Source organism: Corvus kubaryi, unplaced genomic scaffold (assembly GCF_017639235.1).
Source record: "Corvus kubaryi isolate FWS band 111438036 unplaced genomic scaffold, C.kubaryi_AGA036_p1.0 37334, whole genome shotgun sequence".
NCBI classification, from domain to species: domain Eukaryota; kingdom Metazoa; phylum Chordata; class Aves; order Passeriformes; family Corvidae; genus Corvus; species Corvus kubaryi.
Genome location: NW_024581108.1, coordinates 3,950,396 through 3,973,320, shown reverse-complemented (window position 1 = coordinate 3,973,320; position 22,925 = coordinate 3,950,396). Strand labels below are relative to the sequence as shown.

At 39.4% G+C, this 22,925-nt stretch overlaps 1 protein-coding gene and 1 long non-coding RNA gene across 4 annotated transcripts in view; one reads left to right on the top strand and one right to left on the bottom strand.

The window, feature by feature from the left end:
* Window positions 1-22,925, top strand: part of DENND1B (DENN domain containing 1B) — a 165,643-nt gene that overhangs the window by 32,471 nt on the left and 110,247 nt on the right. For all 3 annotated transcript variants that reach the window (XM_042029911.1, XM_042029910.1, XM_042029909.1), the window contains exon 3: window positions 19,958-20,001. In XM_042029911.1, the coding sequence (XP_041885845.1) occupies window positions 19,958-20,001 (44 nt within the window). The remainder of the gene's footprint in view (window positions 1-19,957; window positions 20,002-22,925) is intronic.
* On the bottom strand, window positions 18,445-19,236 carry LOC121665562. The gene is made up of 2 exons (XR_006016391.1): window positions 19,017-19,236; window positions 18,445-18,845 (listed from the first exon to the last, which is right to left on the bottom strand). It is a non-coding gene; the product is annotated as an uncharacterized LOC121665562 (long non-coding RNA).

Here is a 22,925-nt window from a genome sequence, read left to right as displayed (position 1 = left end):
TTCTCTCTTCAAGGCAGAGAAGAAAAACTGGGAGGAGGTTTTGCAGGAGTTCATTCCTCTGCCTGCATGCAGCAGCTGGTGGTGCTGGGCATGGGCACAGCATGCCGTGTGTCACTGCCCAAAAAGTGCCTTGATGGATGTCAGCATCCTTTCTCCTGCATGGGAACCCATGGTCACCTTGGGTTTGGAAGCTGGTGAAAACAGACATTTTCTCTCAGAGCAAAATGTGGGCCCATCTTGTGCAAGCACACTGGGGTTTGAGCTCTCTTTATACCTTTGGCCTCGGCAGTGACCTTGAGCAGTCCTGTCCGTGGCTGTGGTACAGAGTTTGTGAACAGTTTCCTTCTCTTTGTTTTAAATATGCTACTGTTGATTCCCTTAGATTATAGTTTTTGTATTACAAGAAATAGGAATTATTTATTTCCTTTTCTTCACTTGTGCCCTAGGTGATGTTTTACACCCCCCTCTCCCCCGCAGCTGTCTCTCACCTGAATGTGTAATTTATTGAACCTGCCCATGAGTAGATGCTTTTCCATGCCTAGGTTGTATTCTTTTATGTTCTTCTCTCAGTCTTTTTTTGATTTTGAGGAGAGGGTGCTCCAAGGTGGTGTTGTGCTGTGGATTTTTACAGAAGCTACAGGGAGAATTTCAAAGTGTTCTGATTTTTAAGTCTCCCATGTTAATATTTTTTCCCTCTCAGTACCCTTGTGTAGAGCTAAAATTAATAATCATAAGAAAATCAATTTCAATTATCATGTTCTTGAGTTATGCTCTGTATTTGTTACTTCTCAGACATTTTGTCTCTCTGAAATCAGTTTATGTGTATCCTCTCCGTCAGGCCTACATATGTGTGAAAATGTGCATCTTGTTGAATCATTCTCAGTCAATAGCTATAAATAAGCAAGTTCTTTGGTACCATGAACAGGATTATAGTATTAGATCCTCTGTAGTTTGTCTTCTGTGACAGCTGCATTGTTTTGGGGTGTTGACTTAGGTTCCTGTGTATCACTAGTCAGCTTCAGAGAGTGCTGACTCGCCCCAAGAAGACCTCGTGTGTGAAGAAGGCAGATTACAGTGGACCTGGAACAGAAGCGTATCTGATCAGTGGTGCAGAAGGCAATCCTTTTCAGTTTAAGTACAGTAAATGCTTGTATTGCTATTTTTCAGTATCACTTTTGGAGACTGGTGATAATTTGATGGGGTTTATGTGTGGCATCTCCAGGTAAAAGTAGATCAGTACCAGCCTGAGGATGCTTGTGCTCCTGTGGCAGTGCAGCAGGTGTTGCAGGCAGTGACTCCAGTGTGCAATACATCTCTCCTTCGGAAGCAGGACAGGCAGTCTTGGGAAAGATCAGAGCCTAAAACATCAGAGGTTGACTTAAGTACTTCTATAGCTAAAGAGATTAATACCAGCAGTCTCTAGGTTTGACAGCTATCCTGTGTGGGTTTTTTTTAATTTTTAAGGGCATTACAAGGAACATTAAAATACTTCCTAAGCGTGACTGACCTGTGTGGCAGAGTGAGACAGTGGCGTGTGCCTGATGTCTGATATTCCTTAAGACAGAGAAGTTTTTTTTTTCCTGATTTCTGTTTCCTTTGCAAATCCAACCTTGTTTGCCTGTTGAGAAAGCTGAGGTTGTTGTTAGGCCCTTCCTGGGTTGCTGTATTTGTGTCCAGACTCCCAAATCCTATTGCTTTCCATGTGCTGCTGCCATGACCAGGCACTGTGGGGTGCTGGTAAGGGATAAACGTTGTTGTTTTGTTTTTCCTGTTATGACAAGGATGATTTCACACTTTCTTGTTTCAGCATAAAACACACTTTAAAAAAAAAACAAACAACCCCCCCAAATAAACCTAGCACACCCCCTTGTGTTCCCCTAATCAATCAACCTATGCCAGACAGCAATTTGTTTGCCTCTTATTTTGAGACACTCTGGCTCTCTTTTCAAAACAGATTGGGGAAATTGATGAGAGAGATGCATTTCCTCAGCTGTGCCTTATTCTCCTAGCAAAACCCAGGGAATTCTTTCCAAGTATGCACTCAAAAGAGGCCATAAGAATTCCAAGAAGATGCAAACATCAGTTTTTCTGCAATAATAAATTATTTTCAGAGTTTCAAAATATATCATATGCATATTCAAATGCTAAAATATTGCTCAGATCTAGATTATTTTTACCTGGCCTACTTGTGGTGTGATTTTTTTTTTTGTTGTTTGTTTGGTTGGTTTTTTTTCCTCAAGGTGAAAGAATAGATTTTTATTAATGTTAGTCCACTTCAGTAAACTGTCCTGCTACTGTGTGTTATTCATGCTACAGCAATGCAAGTGTTGCAACGAAACAAAATACAAGTCATTGCAGTGGTTTTTTGTTTGTTTTGGTTTTTTCCCTGGAAAATCCAATGGTTTGTTCACACTCCCAACTTTATAGATACCCTGTCTTGCCCAGAGTTTTCCTTACAGGCCTTGTTTCATACAGCAAGGCACAAAATATTTCTGTAGCTATACTTCTTTTATTTTATTTGCTGAAGGTAAGTGGGACAGTGTGCAGGAGCGATGTTACATTTTCAGTTAATTCTGGAAGATACAATTTCTTTTTCTTTGTCTTGAATTCTGCCTTAGTGTATTCATAATGAGTATAAAATTAGGCTCTGCAAATACCCAGAATGCTGGGTCCTTGGGTATGATTTAATAATCTGTGTATTATTTTAAAGACACACATGAGCAATAGCTGCTTGCTTATAAAATGCATTTACTGACCCATGAGTGAATTGATCCCTATGACTATATAAACCTCAGGGCTTTAAAAGTTTTTCTCTTATCTTTATGTTAAACAATGGAAAGTTTTACCGTATGTTCAAATAACGTCTTCATCAGGTTCACAACAGGATACCATAGTTAATTTTCAGTTGAGTGCTTGACAGGATTTTCTTTTTGCTGGCTGGTTGGGTGAAAGTCTAGACACTGAGAGACGAGGCGTTAGAGGGGCCTCACAATATAGTTATTGTGAATGGTAAGTAGGAGCAGCTTCCTCTGATGTACGGACTCCATGCCCAAACCAGTGGTACAAAGGCATAGCTTTTGTTCAGGGGGATAGGGGCTAATCCGAATGCTGCACACTGTGAAAAACCTTTTATGGAAGGGGGGAAAAACTTGCCTTGAAGGTGAGAGGTCAGCAGTTTAACCTCTGACCACAAAACAAGAGACTAGCGAAGAATGGGATGAACAAGGGGGAAAAATACTTCAAGCACTCCATTCTTTGTTTATCAGAAATGGGTCAAGCAAATGAGTGTCAGGAATAGTTACAGGAGTTCTGATGGGCTGCAAGGAAGTCTGAAGGTGTGCTCTGACTTAGTTGTTCATTGCAATAGAATTTGGAACTTGCATAGCTCTCTTAAATGCTTGATAAAGAGGTCCCCAAAACAAAATTGAATCTTTTCAGCAGTCCTCAAAAGCACAGATACTCTGCTCTCTTTTTCCTCAGCCCGTATCAGGTCCTTTTGTTTTTACAATTTTTTATTCTAATTTTCCTTTGTGTAGATTAACATAATTTAGTATTTGGCCTTCTAACTATTTGCACTGTTTCTGGGCTTTTTTTGAAATTCGTAAAGCATCACAGTAATCACATCCTCACACGTGTTCAACTGGCAGTGAGATGGGTCTCTTTTAGCTAAAGCCATGGATCTTTGGGTGGTCAGTGCTATTGTACAACAGCAGGGGAGAGCTGTTTCCAATCTTTGTGCAAAGGGAATATGGAGGCTTTCCCCTCTGATCTCATTTTGGTATTATCAGTGCTGGGAATTTAGTCACAATCCAATTAGAAATGAGGGAAGTTATGTTAGCTAATAGTTAAGCCTCCCATATTCTCAGGTCCACCCATTTGGACTAATGGGTTGTGCTACTCTTGGCTCAGGCTGGGAGAAGATACCAACAGTGATTAGTACACGTGGTGCACTAAAGCTGCTTGGCATATAACCATTCCTTGTGCTTCACTACATCCAGCCCATGAGAAGCACTGCTCACCTCCCTCCTGGCCTCTCCCAGCATGCAAAAAAGCAAAGAAGACATAATGCCTTGCTTGTGCACCTCTGGAAGTTTTATACTTCACTGGACGTAGATGTGCTGTGTGTATGAGGTAAATTCCTCTTCCTGCTCCACACAAAGGGATTAAAGCTAGGCTTTGTTGTTGACCCTCTTCACATGTCACATCTTCAAACATCTGCTTATGGCCTGGACAGCTTTAGGCCACTTGCATTCAGAGAAGTGATCAGGAACCAGCAGTGTTCCTCAGCAAGTCAGTGCCAGGGCCTCTCAGCACTGGGGGAAAGGTATTTTGGTACAGGCTTGATTTTATTTGTGCTTGGAAATAGCACAGCCTCAGACATTGTGCATCCTCTGACTCTTGGCTGAGTTCAGTCTTTTGTTTCTCAATTTCACAGACATCCATCTTTCTTCTTTTTAAGTATTTTAGGGGTAAGTTCCTCAGAAAGGTGGTACTAAGTGTACTTCCATGATCAGACATGTCTTCAAATGAGAAAAAAGACTTCATTTTCCTTGCATTCCTTAAAAACTCTATTGGGTTCACTGATTTGAAAATACAGCATTTTGGTGGAGACCTTGTTGAACATGCAGAGTTGTTTATTATATAAATCTTAAATGAAAGGCTTGGGATTGTGGCTCTTGCTAGGATTACCTGAGTGGGTGATTTCTATAGCTATTAAGTGAAAGTAAAATGAAAAACCCTTTATAGTCTTTTTGCCTTGCTCCTAATGGGTTAGTTTTGTAACTTTATGAATTGTGATCTTTTCAGCTTTTCAAATTTGATGGGATCAAATGGTGTTCTCAAGCAAAATGACTGACATTTCTGCCCTTGGGGAAGCACCAGAAGTTAAAATATTGATGTATTTTAAAGTAGGCACCTTTCATTATCTTCTGTCAAAGTTTGGAAAATAAGAGGTTTTATTCCCCATAATTATTTCGTCTGCAATCTTGAAAAGGAATACAAACCTCTTCCTTAATGGCCCTTTAAGATCATTGAGTCCCACCCTTAACCCAGCACTGCCAGCTCCACCACTAAACCACATTCCAAAGCACATCTACACGTCTTTTAAATACTTCTCAGGGATGGTGACCTTCTCACTTCACTGGGCAGCCTGTTCCAGTGCTTGACAACTTTTTCTGTGAATAATTTTTCCCTAATATCCAATCTAAACCTCCCCTGGTACAACTTGAGGCCGTTTCCCCTTGTCCTATCTCTTGTCACCTGGGAGAAGAGACTGACCCCCACTTGCTACACCCTCCTATCAGGGAGGTGTAGAGATCTGTAAGCTCCCCCCACCCCCGAGCCTCCTTTTCTCCAGGCTAAACACCCCCAGCTCCCTCAGCTGCTCCTGATCAGACTTGTGCTCCAAACCCTTCCCCAGCTCCATTGCCCTTCTCTGGACACTCTCCAGCATCTCAATGCCCTTCCTGAAGTGATCGGCCCAAAGCCAAACACACGGTTCAAGGTGCTGCCTGACCAGTGCCCAGTACAGGGGGACAACCCCTGCCCGGGTCCTGCTGGCCACACTGTTCCTGATTGAAGCCAGGATGCCCTTGGCCTCTTTGGCCACCTATGCACAGCTGGCTTTTGTTCAGCCACTGTCAACCAGCAGTCCCAGGTCCTTTTCCATCAGGCAGCTTTCCAGCCACTCTGCCCCAGTCTGTAGCATTGCATGGGGTTATTGTGGCTAAAGTGCAGCACCTGGCACTTTGCTCTAATTGAACCTCAAAATGTTGACCTCAGCCCATGGATCCAGCCTGCCCAGATCCCTCTGCAGAGCCTTCCTGCCCTCCAGCAGATCGACACTCCTGCCCAAGATTCCTGCCCAACTAGGTTTCATCTTCAAACTTACTGAGGGTGCACATGATCCCCTCGTCCAGACCATTGATAAATACAGTAAACAGAATTTGCCCTGAAGAAAGGAGATACACTTTACAGTTTGAGGCAGGATGTTATTCTATGGAATTTGCCTAATCCTTTGTGGGCTTGATAGGAATGAAGAATTTAAGCAATAATAAGTCATTTGGGATAACTTGTTAAAATTAAGATGTGATATTTGCACATCCATGATTCTTGAAATCTATTTTTAGTATTTTCAGAAATTAGTGGATCTTCCCTGCTCTGGAAAGTTCAGGGATTTCGTTTATCAGAGTGATGGAAGACTCAAGATAAGAGAGGAGTTATCTGAGGCATGCTTGAGAGAGAATGTATGTCTTAGTACTTGAAAAGTGCAGCAATATTTTCCTGCCCCATGGAGTTTTTTTACTAATTATAAAAACAATGAATTAAAAAGATGCTATAAGGAGATACCTTATTTTATGTAGACGTAATTTACAAGTGTATTCTACCCCACTGATTCTGAAATTCTCAGCATGAGTGATTATGATTAGTCTTTATTAATAAAAAAATGGAATTAGTGATCTTAAAGCAAAACAACTTCTGATTTGTCTAGCTGCATATTGAATTGTTCTTGATGAGAAGTGTATGCTCATGGGTGGTGATTGGTTTTTGCTGCAGCATACTGTATTTTAGTGCAGGAACTGGCTCCAAAAATTCTTCTGCATGTCTTATGAAGACTGGTTGACACCTGTGATTAATTCTTAGTGTTCTTAGCCTTTTTCATTTTCCTGATAAATGACCAGTGAGACAATGATACTGTTTTCTTAGGCTCATCCAGTCATGACTTTAATTTCCTTAGATAAGAAATTATTTTGCTTTCAGCTTTTAGCATTGATTCTAACTGTACACTGTGCCAGTCTAGGCTCTTACATATATTTACAGAGCTCAGCTGTGCTCCAGGAGGTGAAGGTCTTTCATTTTCAGAAACAAAACAAGGAATAAAGAGAAAAGCTCAGTGTAGTTATCAAGTTGTTGTCAAACTGTACTGATCATTGAGCTCATCCTCTTAAAGCCTTCCAGTGGTGAACCTGCAGTCTTACTGGTGGAGATGGAGAATGTGCAGGAGGACAGAGCATGGATGTAAAATGACTGGAAGTGATTAGTGGTGTGGGGCTTGTAGGAAATCTGGGGTTCGTTTAATCATCTGCGTCAAGGAAGAAGCTGAAGTAGATAGAAAAGGGAAGCCAGAATAATACAGCCCTTCCAATAGCATCAAATCCTTTCATGCAAACATGGAGAAATTGGGCAGTGAGAGAAGGGCAGCGGTTGGGAGGAGAACTTTTAATGAAAATTTTCATACAGATTAACGTAATAGAGTGTGTAATGTTACATGTAGTGCCATATATTTTAGCTCCTTGTGCATTCTGTGCGGAGACAGCTGTTACGGTTGTGCAGGTTTATTGGTGCATTCTGCAATATTAGCATCAGATTTATTTGGTAAATCGATGTTTTCAGATGAGACATAATCTTAATTTGTGCTGTTGTTGATTTATTAATAAGTAATTACTTGTTCTTTCACATCAATAGTAATAATATCATTTTTCACCTTGCTAATATTTTTGACTGCTGTATGGTGAATACACAGGCATTACCCATGCTTTCCCTGGCCTCATCTCACTTCTTTCTGCTGCAATGCTTTTTGGAAAGTAAAATGAAGACCTTCATTATTTAAGAGGCTCAGTTCAAGCATATGGATGGCCCATCATTCTGCAGTGCTCCCTTCCTGTAGTCTTTATCTTCCCATCTGCAGCCACCCCACTGCTCTTCCAAGTGTGTACAGGTCTGTTTTCTTTCTCCTTTCTCCTCTGCAGGGTGGTGAGCACTCCCTGGGCTGCTGCTTTGCCTCGGTGAGGCGGTGACCGACCAGCTGGAGCCTGCTGTGCCTGGCTGGTGTGTCCTGGCTTTCCAATCCGCAAAGCAGCCAGCCTGGGTTGGGCTCCCACCCACCAGTGGAGCCGTGTTACCTTGCAGGGTGCCTTTGTTGAAGTAACTGCTTCTGACAAAAAAGTTCTTGTACTTTTTGAACAGCTAGTTTGAATGCAGACTGCTGAAATGGGAGAAGGCAGCTTCTGACCTTGCCTTCTGGAAAGGCTCAATTTACACAGGATGTGTTGAGTTCTGACCCCTCATGGGCCATGCGATTTCAGTGTGTTGTTTTGAACTTTAGCTTTTTCTGTTGGAGTGAAATATATTGTCTGCTATTATCACACTGTTAAATTAATTTTCACTATTTTGTGCATGATTTATTTGAGATTTCACTGGACAAAGCAGGCATCGGGCATTGCGGCTTTGTAAGATAAAATAGTGTTGCACTTCAACCACATCTCTGTTACTTTCTATTGGGATGTAAATTGAAATCATTCATCTACATCACCCTTCTACTTTGCTGTTCTGAATAAATAGTATTATTTTTCTGTTTTATCACTGAAGTATGTGATATCAAGAAATGTCTTGGAGATTTTCCTAGTTGTTGAATGTGCTTTGGGATTATTAATGGAGAACCCAGATCTCGTACCTCGAGGGCTGCAAGACAAGACCATTCTGGTAGAACCTCTATTTATTTTGGGTTGATGTTTATGTTTCTGGTTTCGCTGACCCCTCTCCAATGCATAATAGGGAATTTTGACCTGAGTGACTGCAAACACCTGTGAGAAAACCCTTTGTCTTGCTTTTACTTGTTTTATGTATTTGTGTGGCTCGTGCTTTAAAGTAACTGAACTTGGCCCCCCTGGAAATGTCCCTTTTTTAATGCCCTTTCTCCTGAATAATAAAAAAAAAAAAAATTAGTTTTTCCAAGGCCTCATGGTGTTTGGGAACCTGAAATAACTGGCTTGAGGTCAGGCAACAGATAACTGGCAGGACTGAAAAAACAGTGTGCTTCTTCTAATTTCCAGTGTGCTGCTGGCTGGGTCTGTGTTCTACCTCTGTTGAAGCAGCAAGGGACCAATATTGTTAATGCAGCTCAACAAAAAAAATACATTTTTTTTCCTGCCCTCTCTCTATCCACTTTATGACTCTTCAGACTTTTGAAACAGATGGAGAGAAGGGTGCAGAGAGTTGCAGGTATGTCAGAGTTTATTTTGCTAAAAGATCAATATATTTTTCAGTTAAAAAATGAAGAAGAAATAAATTGCATTAGCCTTCTGCCATGTATGGTGTTGCCTTTTAAGAGGCTTAGTGAGGTAAAAGTGCCCAGTTTGGGAATATCCCTGGGAGGGTGTGACATATGAAGCCTCTTCTCCTCCAGTTCTGGGAGGTCAGTCCTTGGTGGGGATCAGAATGATCTCTTTTCCCTGGGAAGTCAGGTGTCAAAGCCACAGTGCCTCTGCCTGAGCCCCTGGGTCATGCATTATGTGTGGTTGCTGCCTTGGAAATGTCTGGTAGACCCTTTCTTAATGTTTTGTTTGTTTTCTGTGGAAGAAACCCAAGGTTTGGTGATTTTGTGAGGATGGTTTGGTAAGAGACTGGTAAATCTTCTTTAGCTGCAAAAACTAATCCTAGAGGGGACTTGTAACATAAATGCAAGTGTAAAGGTTGTTTTCTGTAGCCTTTTTTTCTGAACATGGCTCTTGGATACTAAAGTATGAGTGCTTCATGTCAGGGGAGATCTCAGCTGTTGGTGTAACACTGATCTTTCTGTTAGCAACCTCTTAACCTGCTTTTTGTGTTTTGTTCTTATCAAAAGTTTAGTGTTGACTTTTAAGGATTGGTATGGGAAAAATGTCAAAACACTTATTTTCAGCTGCATGCTGCCTGCCATAGATATATCGGGGCTGAATGCATGTGGGCCAGCCTCTAAAATTTTTTTCTTGCTGATTCTTGCTCACGTGGAGGGCTCTTGGGACAGATGGCCCCTCGCTGTTGATGGTTGGATTACAGCGATCACCCACAGCTTCTGAAGAGTGCGAAGAAAAGAAATTGCTTTCTTTGTCAAGGTGTTTTCATTTCAATTCTCACCCATTAGCCCTGTTTGGTTAAGTTTTGAATTACTCCATCAGGTGACTGATGAGTTTTATTTTTCCCCCTGATGATATTAAAATAGATTTGGGGTAAGATGGAAAGGAAAGGCAAAAAAAGGTTTGTGCTTATTGATCAGTGCTCCTTCATCTTTGTTCTGGCTTAATGTGTCATGAGCTACAAAGATTAAAATGAACACTGAATCAGAATATGCTAGAAAATGCTTATTTTAAAATGAAAGCCTGTGAACTGTTTGCATATATAGCAAACTCTGTGTGTACTATGGCTAATCAACATGGTTGCTAGAATTTTAGAGCTTTGTGTAACTAAGAAGGTTTGTGCTTGTTCTAATTTACATATATAAAATTACGAAATGTTGGTTTATATAATTATAGCTTTTGAAGTTAGATATGTTTTAGCTGTAATGCTGGAGATGTTCAGAGGAGTAGGAATCTTCCAGGCGAGGTTCTGGTTACCAGTGCTGTTCTACTTCCATACATTCCTACCACAGCCAGTAAGCAAAATGTGATAGGTCTGCATTTCATGTAGAAAATGCTATTTGTAATTGGAGAATGAAAAAAGGATAAAGAATTTGAAACTAGGCTTTTGTAATGTACAATTATTTTCATTCCTTCTCACACATAAGCAGCATATCATTGCACAATTCCGAGTCTTGTTTCACAGCATGGTCACAGAGATGGGGTGAATATATGATACAGTAGTATCTATATTAATTAAATGAAATGTCTTAAATAATCTAGAATAGAAGAGTGAACAGAGAAGCTAAACCCTTCTCCCTGTAGATGTCCTTGGTTGTAAAGACAGTGTCAGTGGGATTGTTTTTCCAAGATATTATGTATTCAACTATTGCTCTGGCCTTTAGGTAATCTGTCCCTGTAACTTACTGAGTAATAGGTAGTTACTTACCTGTTAATTATTGAGTAATCACATTTTATTGCTTGTGCTAGTCAGTATTTAAGGCAAGGGGCATAATTTAGAGGGAAGTCGTGCCCTCAAGTACTGACAGTTGGGCTGTGCCCAGGATGTGGTCCTCACCAGAGGAAAGTGGAAGGAATGTTGCTGCACTGTTCAGGCAAGAAGTGATGTAAATAGATAGTCATTATATCATCTTTGGCCAAGAGGGTGTTCCCCTGCAACAGTCATTTTTTCTTGAAGTAGCTAAGGACTGGACTAATTTCTCCTTAGAGAAAAAAAACTTGCAGTAGGATTAAGATTTTGGTTTAATTTTTAATTGCTTTAATTTATTTTTTTAAGGCATGTTAACTCTAATGTAGGATTTATTTTTGTGTTATTTTTGGAAAATGTCTATCAAAAATGGCTTGGATATCATTCTGTGTTTTCTGTAACCGATCAGTTTGCTTTACAGGCTCATATATATCCCTGCTTTCATGTCCAAGCTGACACCAAATTTGTATTTCTTGAAGTAAATCAGGAAGCAGTAACTCAGGTATCCGTATGTACTGAGATGTAGTTTTTGTCATGTGCCAAAAGGTTTTTGATTTTTCTATATGCAGTGTGTGGGGGTTTCACAAAGCAAATATAATAGTGTACTCTAGGAGATAAAATGGTTGTTTCTGGTCAGACATCACTGACGTGGGAGAGCAAGTGATGGTCCATCTCCAGTGTCTTTGGCCGGGCAGGAGTTTTGCTTCTTCCTGATTTACTTAGTACATCTTGCTTGGTAATAATGGACTTGAACTTTTCTAGATCTTCCTCAAAATCAATATTGTGTATTTCCTAATGTAGGAAAATTTCATGTAGCCCACAATATTTTTTAAGAACTTTAAGTCCCATATCTTCATTTAAAACAAAGAAACCCCTGCACAATGTCTGTTTGCAAGGGAGTGTGGCAAGTTACTTTTTCATTCTTACAGGGTGAGATGTAAAACTTATATTGGTTGTAAAGGTGAATGCCCTTAGTCTTACTCTTTTCAGTTATTGTTCATTTCAGTCGATCACAGCATGGCCTGTCTCCTTTAAATTTCTTTGAACAAGAGACCCAGTGACAGCAAAAGTATTTTGTTTTATAAACCCTCCTTAAACATTAGCAATGACTTAAGATATATGTGGTGCTCACTTGCTTCTTCTTCTGCTACCTCAGTTCTTAGATCCTTGTTCTCATGATTCACTCACAGTTACAAGTTAGAAGTAGGAAAATTAAGAATTACACCACAGCTTCTAAAGGCATGCAGTTGTTGCCATACTTACAAGGTCATTCTAAAGACTTACCAGGTAGAAGAAACCCCTGCTTATCTCATGAAGAGACCAAATAAAGGCTGAACATACTCATTTTATCTGTGCACTATCTGTGCAATGAACTCTCACCCTGATTAAGGTTTTAGCCTGAAGCATGGCTAATAGCATTGCAGCCAAAAGGACCCTTTCTTTCTCTCTCTGGTAAGCTGAAATGACTTACTGCTCTGTCCTTCAGTGGGACAAATTCTTGGGCAAAAAGGGATTGATCTGCAGCTCTGAAGGAGATGTCAGGTTGTGGCTAGAATTTTTAACCATCTACCTGCCTGTAGAAGGGGAAGAAGTACTTATTTCCTAGCCCAAGTGCCTTACAGACAGGGAAATCTGAAACACTGGAGGAAGTTTCAGGTCCAAAACCTGACAAAGTCCTGCTTCTCTACAATGTACTTGGCTGAACCTTGCATGTGATTAGTTGAGAGGTCAGTATTTGCACACCATTCTCATATTTCTGAATACCTGGAGGAACCTTTGTCACATAAGTTTAGAAGTAGAAATATTTGAAAATAATTTTGTGATAAACTGTACAATCAGCAAATCTCGTGTGTGGCTTTGCAGTGCGATGTAGACACGTGAGATTCTCACACTTCAGTCTGGATTGTGAACTGGTGGGGCTTGGTGGGGCAGCAATGACCGGCAGCTCAAAGCTGTGGAGTTGCTGTGACGTTGTGATGCTGTGAGGGGCTGACTGAACTGGACCCACTGACTTCAAGCACAAGTGGTTTTTGTGGGGAGTAGAGAATATCATGTTGTGTGTGTGGTTTTTGTTAAGGGCTGAGTGACTCTTATAGTTACAGATTGTACCTTTGTTTTCCCATGTATTAGAAACAAAATTCTGGACTCCTGCAAACATGGTGTGAGCACTGGTATCCTGAAATCATTTGCTAAGTATTATATGTTTATAGAAAGATATAATTAAATTCTGAGCCAGTTGGTAAGTCCATGAGTAATTGTTCTACTTGTGACTGGGAGCACACGTCCCACAGAAATTACTTCAATTGCAGCTGTTACTACTACAGTTAAAAACAGTTCCTTAGGAAAAGCTTCCTCGTGGAAGGAAGATATTTTCATCTTGCCAGTAAGGTCTTTGTAATTATGTTTCTGAACCTGATACAAAAATCACATTTCTGATTGGCAAATGTACAGTCACAAAGACTTACAGATAACACCTACAGTGACTGTAACTGAGGCTACTATACTGTTATTTTCCATTTTCCATTTCACAAAGGTCAGTATTTACCATGTGTTTGTTGTCTCTGTTGTCATTTAGCGTGCACTTCACTTTCTATGAGAAAAGTTGGAAGGAAAAATGTCAAAAGTCACACATTCCAAATATCACCTTTGATGCCAGTGTGAGATGGGTACCTTCAATGCCTAAATAATTTTTCAAAATGGGGCAGGAGCTTTTTAGAATCAGTTGAAGACAAGGCACGGGCCACTGGTGTGGGTGAGGGAGAGGGGACTGGAGACACTGGACTCCTGTGCTGTGGCCATGCTGTGGCTTATTTTGAAAGGCGAAGACCACCTAGAGACCCAGAGGAATCTCAGTGTAGTAATATATGGCAGGAAAAGCTGGCAAATACAATTACTGAAACTTGTTAATGTTTTTCTGTAACTGATGTTGTCAATGACATCATTTTTGCCTCGTTCCCTTGCTGTTTGCTGACGTAGGAACTGTTTGAAATTGTGGAGGCAATTTAGGAAGGCACACTTGTGAGTAAAGTGTGAGTAAAAAGGCTGAAGGCACTGGATTGTTGAGATTTGATGTAGTTTTGTAAAAAGGTTTTCTTTTGCTACGTGATTTGCATTAAAGTGTACTTTCAGGTATTTTCTGTAGTGGCATCCTCGCTTGCATATTATCTTTAATCTGACAGGTTTTAGGTGCCTGAGAAGTTAGTGACCGTTCCTTAGTTTCACTTCTTTTAAAATCAAATTGCTTCAATGTATTTTGTCCTTGTTCTTTCTTTTGATTACTGATGCTTGGAAAATACTATAACTCCCTTCTTCTCCCCTTTTCCACGGCATCCTGCTCTTCTTCTGCCTGCTGCTGGCTGGCACTCCACTTTGATCCCCCAAACCAGGGAGCTGAAGACCACTGTTGCACCCAGCTCTTCTGGCAGCAGGGCCTCCCATTCTACTCCATCTCTGGTACTTCATGTATGAAACTGTTAACAGGTGGATTTTAATATGATATACAGAAGTCTTTTTTTGCAAGAAGTAATTTTTTTATGTGAATGCTGGTTTTTTCATTAGATGATTTCATCTGTAAAAACCCTTGGGTTGCACGTTGTGGTTCATCTCTTATTTTGTTTCTGAATCACTGTTGTAGTGATTTGGTTGAGTATTAAATACTATATTGATACAAAGGCATCACTAAAATTACTGTTGAGTGTTTCTGGAAAATTATCTTAAGTATGTAAGAGGCCTTTGTTTTTGAACAATAGCAGTATCATAAACTTGGTTTGGAGAACTAATTTTTATTGCTAAAAACTACTTTGAAAAAATCCATTCTGCTTATTGCTTAAATGTGCGTTTATAAAGCTGTTCCCTGAGATAATGATAGATAATTTCAGCTTTATTAATTGCATTCATATGTTCACCTAAGGAAAAGAATGTGGCACTTCTTGTTTTTTCCAGACATGAAAGAAGAACAGTCTGCAATAAGCTTTGCTTTGCTGCCTTTCTTTTCCTCGCTATATATCTTTCCCACCCCCTTAACTCCTGGCCCCAGTCTCTTCTTTCCCCTCTGCACTGACAGCTTTTTTCCAATGAATATCTGTATAGCATCAGAGAAAATACAACTGGAGGGATACTGAGCAGTCATCTAGTCCACTCCTCTGTCCAAAGGCACGACCAACACTGCTTGGCAGTCTTCTTGTCTGTTCTGTTAAGTACAGCCAACAGGGATGAAGATTCCTTCTCTCTCCAGAATATTGGACTACTTAATTAATCTGTTTCATTTTACCTTGGCTGTGTTTTTGTGTCTGAAATATTCTCTGTTGCTATCAAGAGAATTACCCGAGATGATGTTTCTCAGCATGTGTTTGTAATTTCTGTTCCATTACTAAATATTGAGTGTGTGCTAATTACCTTATCCTGTTGTATTTTTGGGTGGCATTTATAATCTGCAAGCTCGATGATTATGAAGAGTATTTTTAGAGTATATTTAACTTGTTAGTTTTTGGGAAAGTTGTGCCTCAGAAAGATTTCTCTTTTTTTTTTTTTCCTCCATAGTTTAGAATGCACTGCTTCTCTAATCTACTCTGTCATGAGAAATAGTACCTTTGTATTTTCTCAGATTTGTTACAGAAGCTAAACTGTTTTAGCAGTTGTTTTCCTAAAAGTACAGATGACATGCTTTATGACCTTGCCTCTACAAGAATAGATTTTTGGAGAGAAATTACCTTGAGGATATGCATATGTTTTCCTCTTGTCTTAGTGTGTGTCACACTTGCCTGCATTTGTCTTCTGGAGCAGTTCTAGATTACAACATCTTGAGTACTACTTTTTTAAGCATTGCATGTGACTCGCTTCCCTCTTTGTAATTATACTGCACTCTTTTGGTACCTCATCAAACCTTTCCATGATTGTCTCTTGTCTGACTTGTTCCAAGGGAGATGTCCTTTCCAATGTTGCAGGATATTTAGCAAAACAATTTTCATGTGTTACTGGCAGGTGTTGAGATTTACATCCTGGACGTGGTAGGCGTAGGAAAAAGCGGAGTCTGTACATGGAAATATCCATTTACACATGCAACAGTATCTACATTTATACATGTAACACACAAATTATTTTATGTGTGCACTTGACAATTTCCTCTTACTGCTACCTTTACTTAGAATTGGTGCAAACCATTTATCCTGAGAAGTCTGTTAGAAAAGGAAAATGAGGGGAAATTTAGTAGTTTCTCAGCTGATGATAACAACAGCTATTTCTGAATGATTCTCATCCTCTCATCCATAAAATCAGCATAAAATTGACCTAACATTGCCAGATCAGATGGGGTATCTGGAAAGTAATCCTCAGGGAAAAGAAAATTCAGTCTTTGTAAACCTGAAGATAGAGTGCATAAAGTTGCAGAATTGGATTATACTTTCTCTTTTTATTTCTAAATCAGTACCCTTTTGTTTCTTCCTTTGCAGCACTTTTGAGAAGTTGCCACAAAGATGTTTCAGATGCTGCCTGAGCCTAGCTCCAAAAGCAGAAACCAACATAATCTTTTGAAAAAAAAGCCCAATCCCAGACTTGGATAATTATAATAAAATCCTGAGGCTTTTTATAGGTGTTAGGGTTTGGTTTCAGAGAGTAAAGGCATAAAAAGAATATAGTAACTTTTCTTTTTGAAGCACGAGTCACATCAGATTTTCTTACTTAATAAATGTATGGCAAGTACCTACTAAAATAACCAGTTAAAGGCCAGTAATAACAGCTGCAAAACCCAGCTCAAAGCAGTTGGACACGTCTTGAAGGCATGTAATTTTTGCTGAGTGTAGCACCAATTGTTTTTCTTGGATTGAGTTAGGAATATTTTTTTAAATGTTGGCTCTTTTTTGTTTTCATGATGGAGTATTAAAATCATTATTTTTCCTGTTTAGATCACATGAATTTAATTATTCTCTCATGATATAAACATCCTTTCATGGTATGAAAGTAAATGTTGTTGTACCTATAGTTAAGTGAACTGGAATTTACTTTAGATTTGTTTTTACCATTTCAAGTGAGACTGGAGTGGTATGAGAGAGCCTTAGTATGAAGTGAAGATGGCAAGCTGAGCAGGACCCTACATTAAGGCTGTAGGGTTTTTTAGCTGTTAGGATATCAGGGCACCAAAAGAACTTATTGGAGCTGTTGATCTTGTTGCCTGTAGATAAAGGGTGGCCTTGTGAAATGCTGTTCAGCTCCATTTGGCACTTCGCTGAGGTGTAAATTTTACCCATGTTTTGACCCCAAACCCAAAGTTTTGCTTAATTCTGAGATTGTACTTTGCTAATGACTGTGACCTTTAAAACAACACCTGGAGGTTTTGCTATTGCGATCTGCTTCCTATTTTGAAGCCTGGCAGTTACATTTGCACTAAGGACAGTGAAGGAAAGAAATTACGTTTCTGTCCGATTTCAGAAACCCCAGTAATTTTGTTACTGTGTTGCTAAAGCATTCGCTATACTAAATGTTTCTCATGTTACTGTGCTTCACATCTGCCAAAATCATCTGCCTGGCTTCATTGCTGGGAAAAGGTGATGTTGCCAAGCTCCTGGCTGGCGATGCTCTGGCAGCCCGGCCTCACTGCAGAGCCATCCCCTCGCCTCCTCTCAGGCCACAGCGCTTAGGTTTTGCAGTAGAAGCAACTATAAATGGTACTGCAAGACTTGGGAAGTTGTGAACAAGAAATGGGTGATAAGAAACGGAACTAGACGCAGCTGGTAACCAGCTTGTATTGCATGAGCTGTAGCAAATGCTTGAGGCTGGAATGCTGCCGCACAAAGCAGTCCTGCTTTCTTCTCACCACAACTCCCTATTCCCCAGTTTTTGTTCCTTTTTTTCTGGCATAAACCAAATGGTTTTGGGGAACTGATCTAGTTAACGCTGACCTGAAAAGTTTCAGACAGTTGGTTTGATCTCGGTCAGTTCCCTCATCTGGCTCAGTGTAGCTGTGAAAGTCTGTACCAGCAGGAGACAGACAGTGCTACAGCTTCACCAACAAGTACCTGGTAGTGGAAGTGCAGTGGGATTGCTCTTTTGAAGAGAAGTTTATGCCTGAAATGTTCGTGGACATATGGCATTGGATTTACAAGCTCTGTTAAAGTATTTTTTGGATTCTGCAAGTTTTCAATGCTTTTTAGCAAGTAATTTATGAATCACTTAACATCAATTTTTTGATATGTTACCATGCTTGTGACTCCTTGGATTTATCAGGGATAGCTGTTGATATGTAATTGTTTTCTTTTTCATGATACTAATTTGGAATAAAAAACGAGCTCCCTTACAGGATAGTCAAACTCCTCTTGTACCTGGTCATTATAGAGATGTTTGCAATTTAAATATGCACAAAATAAATGGGGGAAGAAAAGGTCTCTGTTGTAAGTACCTGTATTTATTTGCTGTCATATTTTTATAGACGTAGCCTCTTACCTCTTGTTTCATATCCACCTTCAAAAGTTCTTGCTCCGTAAAGTAGATGGAGGAAGATTCCTTGTGCAAAATACATACATTTTATTAAATAATAGCTGCAGAACCCTTCCTGGATGTTCTTAGGAGAAAAAAGAAGTAGAATCCAACAAGTAGAATCAAATGCCTCCATTTTTATTGAAAATCTTACTTAAATTTGAATTAGATACAAATTAGCTCTAAATTGCATTGAGTTGGTTGACAGGTTGAATTTTGTAACACGTTTGGAATGCACGTTCCACTGTTGGCTTGACATCTGTTCTGGAGTGAAGGAGAAATGCTGACTCCATTCTCCAGCTCCCGGTGGTTGGGCCAGCGGCAAACGCACGCGTGCAACAGCTCCGTGCTGAATAGTAGGATTTCAGATCAGCAGCTGGGAATGACAGCACCATCAGTGGCGTTTCCCTCCTCATTAAATCTCCAGTTTGCAGCAGCAAACATGTGGGACCATGAAGAAGAGCTGAACCGTCCATACTTTGCCAAAAGTGGAGAACGCTGTGGTTCTGATGTCAAAGCTAACAGCGAGAAGGAAATTTGAGTTCTCGCTCACAGTGCCGGTGCTAGAGCCTGAAGTGGAAATCTGAATAGTTTCCCAGATACTGGCTCCTTGAAAGACAGGAATCCAGCAGCTCCTGAGGTAGACAGTATCTGGCAGTTCCCATCAGGCCGTGTCTCCTGGCACTTACTGTTGTGTTTCTCCTTCGTTTTCCTGCCCTTGGCACCCCGAGCTGCCATTGGCTGCGCGGTCAGTGGTGGGTCTGGCCTGACCTGGGTCTTCCTTGCAGGAAGATGGATAATTCGCTGTTAGCAGGTGGACAAACACGGCTGCTAATCTGCTCTTTAGAAGCCTGTGAGGCTTCGTGGGCGTTTGTGGCCGTGTAACCGTAGCACCTCCGGAAGGTTTTGTGTCAAAGGAGATTAAAAGCTGGGGGGGGGGGGGGGCCGGAGGATGAAGAGCATAATTTGTTTTTTTGTTGAAAGGTTATGGCTCAGGTTGTTGTTTTAGAGGCTTTCAAAGCAATATTAAGTGTAGACTAATATGTAGCCTAAATAACAGTGATTATTTTTAAAATCAGCAGTTTACAAGAGGTTAATGAAAACTTCGAGGTATTATTGAAATGCTGGCTTTAAGTGGCTCTGAACAGAAAATACTGAAACTAACTAGCTCTTCTGAGCTCCTCCTTAAGAATCCTGGTTACATTAGTACTACTTTTAAAATCACAAAGGATGTTTTTCTGTACTTTTGTAAAGGCCTTTTTTTTCCCTTATGATTTTATGTTCTTTTTTCCTGGGATGGAAAGAGGTTTTATATCTCTTACTTCTTAATTGAATTAAACGGTGAAAATTAAATGTGCTTAAAAAATGACGTATTCCAGAAAAAAAAAGAATATGAAAATAGTTCAGTACATTATAACCTGCTGCCATATGTAGAACAATAAACATACAGTTTCATAAATATGAAATAAGTCTTTTTAATAATCCAGTATCTTCCTTGGTTTTTAGATACATTTTTGCACTTGCCTCAAAGCTTGACGCTAAGCTGACCCTCTCTTTAATATTAATGTACTCTGACTGTAATACTCTGTTCCTTTGCCTCTGATTAATGCTGTCTGTCAATTATTTACAGATCCAGTGGTACTGTGGAAGTTCCCGGAGGACTTTGGAGACCAGGTTGGAAACATGAGATTGAACTTTTTTTTATGTTAGAATAATAATAAAAAAAGCTCTTCTATTCAGCTGTGGAGAGGCAGATGCTAATGATGGTGGGGTGGAAGCCTTCACCCAACTGGTGGCTTGGTGATTAGATTGCCTTTGTGACAGGAATATGCAACAGCAGTTGTAGAGCATGGAATGTCGTGCTAATTCTCTGTATCACCTTTTTTTTGATATAGAGTATTTTATCAGGTGGTCCTGTTGGACACATTGGGTTTTTATCTGTCGTGGTATCGAAAATGTGGAAAAAATTATCAGTAAAACTTTGCCAAACATTGGTGTTATAAAAACCACCAGAACAAAAAAGTTGAAGAGCTACCCATGTATGTCCTTTTAATGTCAGAATGTGTGCATTCCATTTCTTTAATCCTTTCCAATGCAAGATTTTAGATAGTTAATAATATTTTAGAGATACCCTAGTTACTTGCTTGGGGGAAAAAAAAATCCTCAGACCCTTATAAGAGACTGATCTAAAGTTACTGATTCTGAAAGCATGAAAATCCTATGTTCTATCTATAATTAATCCTCAAAGGAAAGTTTATACATACAGGACTGATGGATTATTTCACTGTTTGTAGTGACAGCAAGCTATTAATTAGTGTGTTGGGTTTTTTGCCCCATGACTATTTTATGAAAGTTATTACTATTAAACCTTAATGAAATTACTGAATTTTATTATTTCAGCAACTTTTACAAGAGTTTCTTGCATGGATTTTTATTTTACTAAAAGAAAATACATAAAACCACTAAATAGAATAAATATCTCTGTCTCAATGGCTTTTTTGCCTCTTGTTTTTATACTAATACTGAGGCAAACATATTTTTCATTGGTAATATCACCACAGTGGATGATCTGGAAATGTTGTTGTACAGTAGATGTTGATAAATTGCTGATTTTTTTTTTTTTTTTAAATCAGTAATACAAGATTCTATAAAGACAACTATAAGGTGATTCATGATGAAAGGAATAAATATACAAACATAGAAGGTAGGATGTCTGGTTAGGGAATAGCATCAGTCAGAAACGTGCAGCCTGTAAAACAGTGACAAATGAGCAAAGCGTGCTGTTACACGTTCTCAGCTAGGCATTCAGCAAGTTTTGATAATTATCCTGGCTGCAGAATGATCATCTTCATTGTCATTTAAATTCTTTTTTTCTAGTTTGTTTTGTTCTTTTTTTGTTTTTTCCCCAAGAAAGACTTGATCTTAAAAAAAAAAAGAAGAAAAAAAAAAAAAAGAAAAGACAAATTATGTATGAAGAAAAATGGGAGCTTATTCAGCAAGTCGAAGGTTATTCAAAGAACAGCTGGTGTAGAAAAATGATTAGAAGATGAAGCCCACTAAAGACTGGAAGGGAATCATACAAAGATGCAATAGACATACCTAATCTATAAAAACCAGAGGCCTCAGGCAGCTCTCTGCCTTTGGGCTCCAAAAAACCTGTGCCTGCACATTGTGTCTCAGCTGTGTAGGGAATCTGGCATTTCAGGTAAATTGCTTGTGTCTCTGGAAAACAGGATATTTTAATCCTTCCCCTCGCAAGGGAAATTCTCCTGTTAGAACCCCTGGATTTGAACAGAATATATAGCAGCTTCTAAAGCAAACCCCTGAGCCAAGTCATGAAGTGAAATCAGCAGAAGCCTTCTTTGCACATGTGTGTGTGGATGTTGAGCTGGGTAGGTTTGGATTGGAGACCTGAGTATCCACCAGATTTAATTTCTTTAAGAGCCAAGAACTCACTAAAACTATCAAGGCTAATTTCCATAAAAGTTTGTGGGGAGAATGCTCAGAAAAAAAAAAAGAAAAAGAATATTCTCTGTCCTGTTCTTCAGTCATTTATATTTTAAATGTAAAATGTGTGAGTTAGTTTTTGGATGTATCCCAAAGAATCATCTTTCCTAAAATTGAAGGGCTGTCTGTTTGCACAGTGATGTGATAACAGTGGGCAAAATATTTTCCTCTCTTCCTGAATTTTTCTACAGTTTATCATGTCACCTTTTTGTTGCTTTCATAATGCAAAGAAAACTTGTCTGAGCCATTTTGACATTTTCTTCCTCTTTCTCACATTTGTCCTCTAAGTATGTCTGAACTTCCCAGTGTTTACTCATCTCTAATCCCTGCTTTTTCTTGTGCCCTGCCATTTTCTTCGATGCTGGTCGATATTCTTCTAGTGTACTTTTTTCTTAAATATTGACTTTCCAAATTCCTGTTTTGCAAAACATCCCATCTGTTGTGGATGGGATGTAGAAACTACAGTTGATCAGGAGGAAGACAAGACTTGGGATTTGTCATAATCACTCAGTTGCAGTCTGTCAAGTAAAGGAAATATTAAGGCGCGGTCTTGGTACCAGAAAAGAATTTGAAAGATTCATTGTTGATTTCCGTATCTGCCAAGTCTGCAGGGAAACCACTTATTTTGTCTCTGGTAATTCCTCAGATGCCAGAATAAGAAGGAAAAGAGGAAAACAGAATGGGGAAAGAAAAAAAGTAATGCTTCAAGGCAGAAAATGAAAAATACTTCTCTTTGCCAGGAGTGCTTCAGAAAGTGGTTTTGTCCCTTTTTTCTTTTTTCATTTTATTTTATTTTTTGAGGTGAGAATAATTCAATTTTTAGTAACTCTCAAAACTATCAATGAAAAAATGAGCTCATGCTGGTTAGAATTCACAGTACAAAGAACCACACTACCATTTCAAAGAAAATGTTTATTAAAAAATACCTCAAGCGCCAGCAGAATTAATCTCTTTGAGCCATCATTGCTGGCATTAGTGCTATAAAAATGAGTTTGACGACTCATTTTTGTTGAAAAAGTTGTGAATAATCTCAGCTCTGTAGAAAAAATGTGAAGATTTCTGTTTTGAGCGCATATAGGTCTTCTGTGATT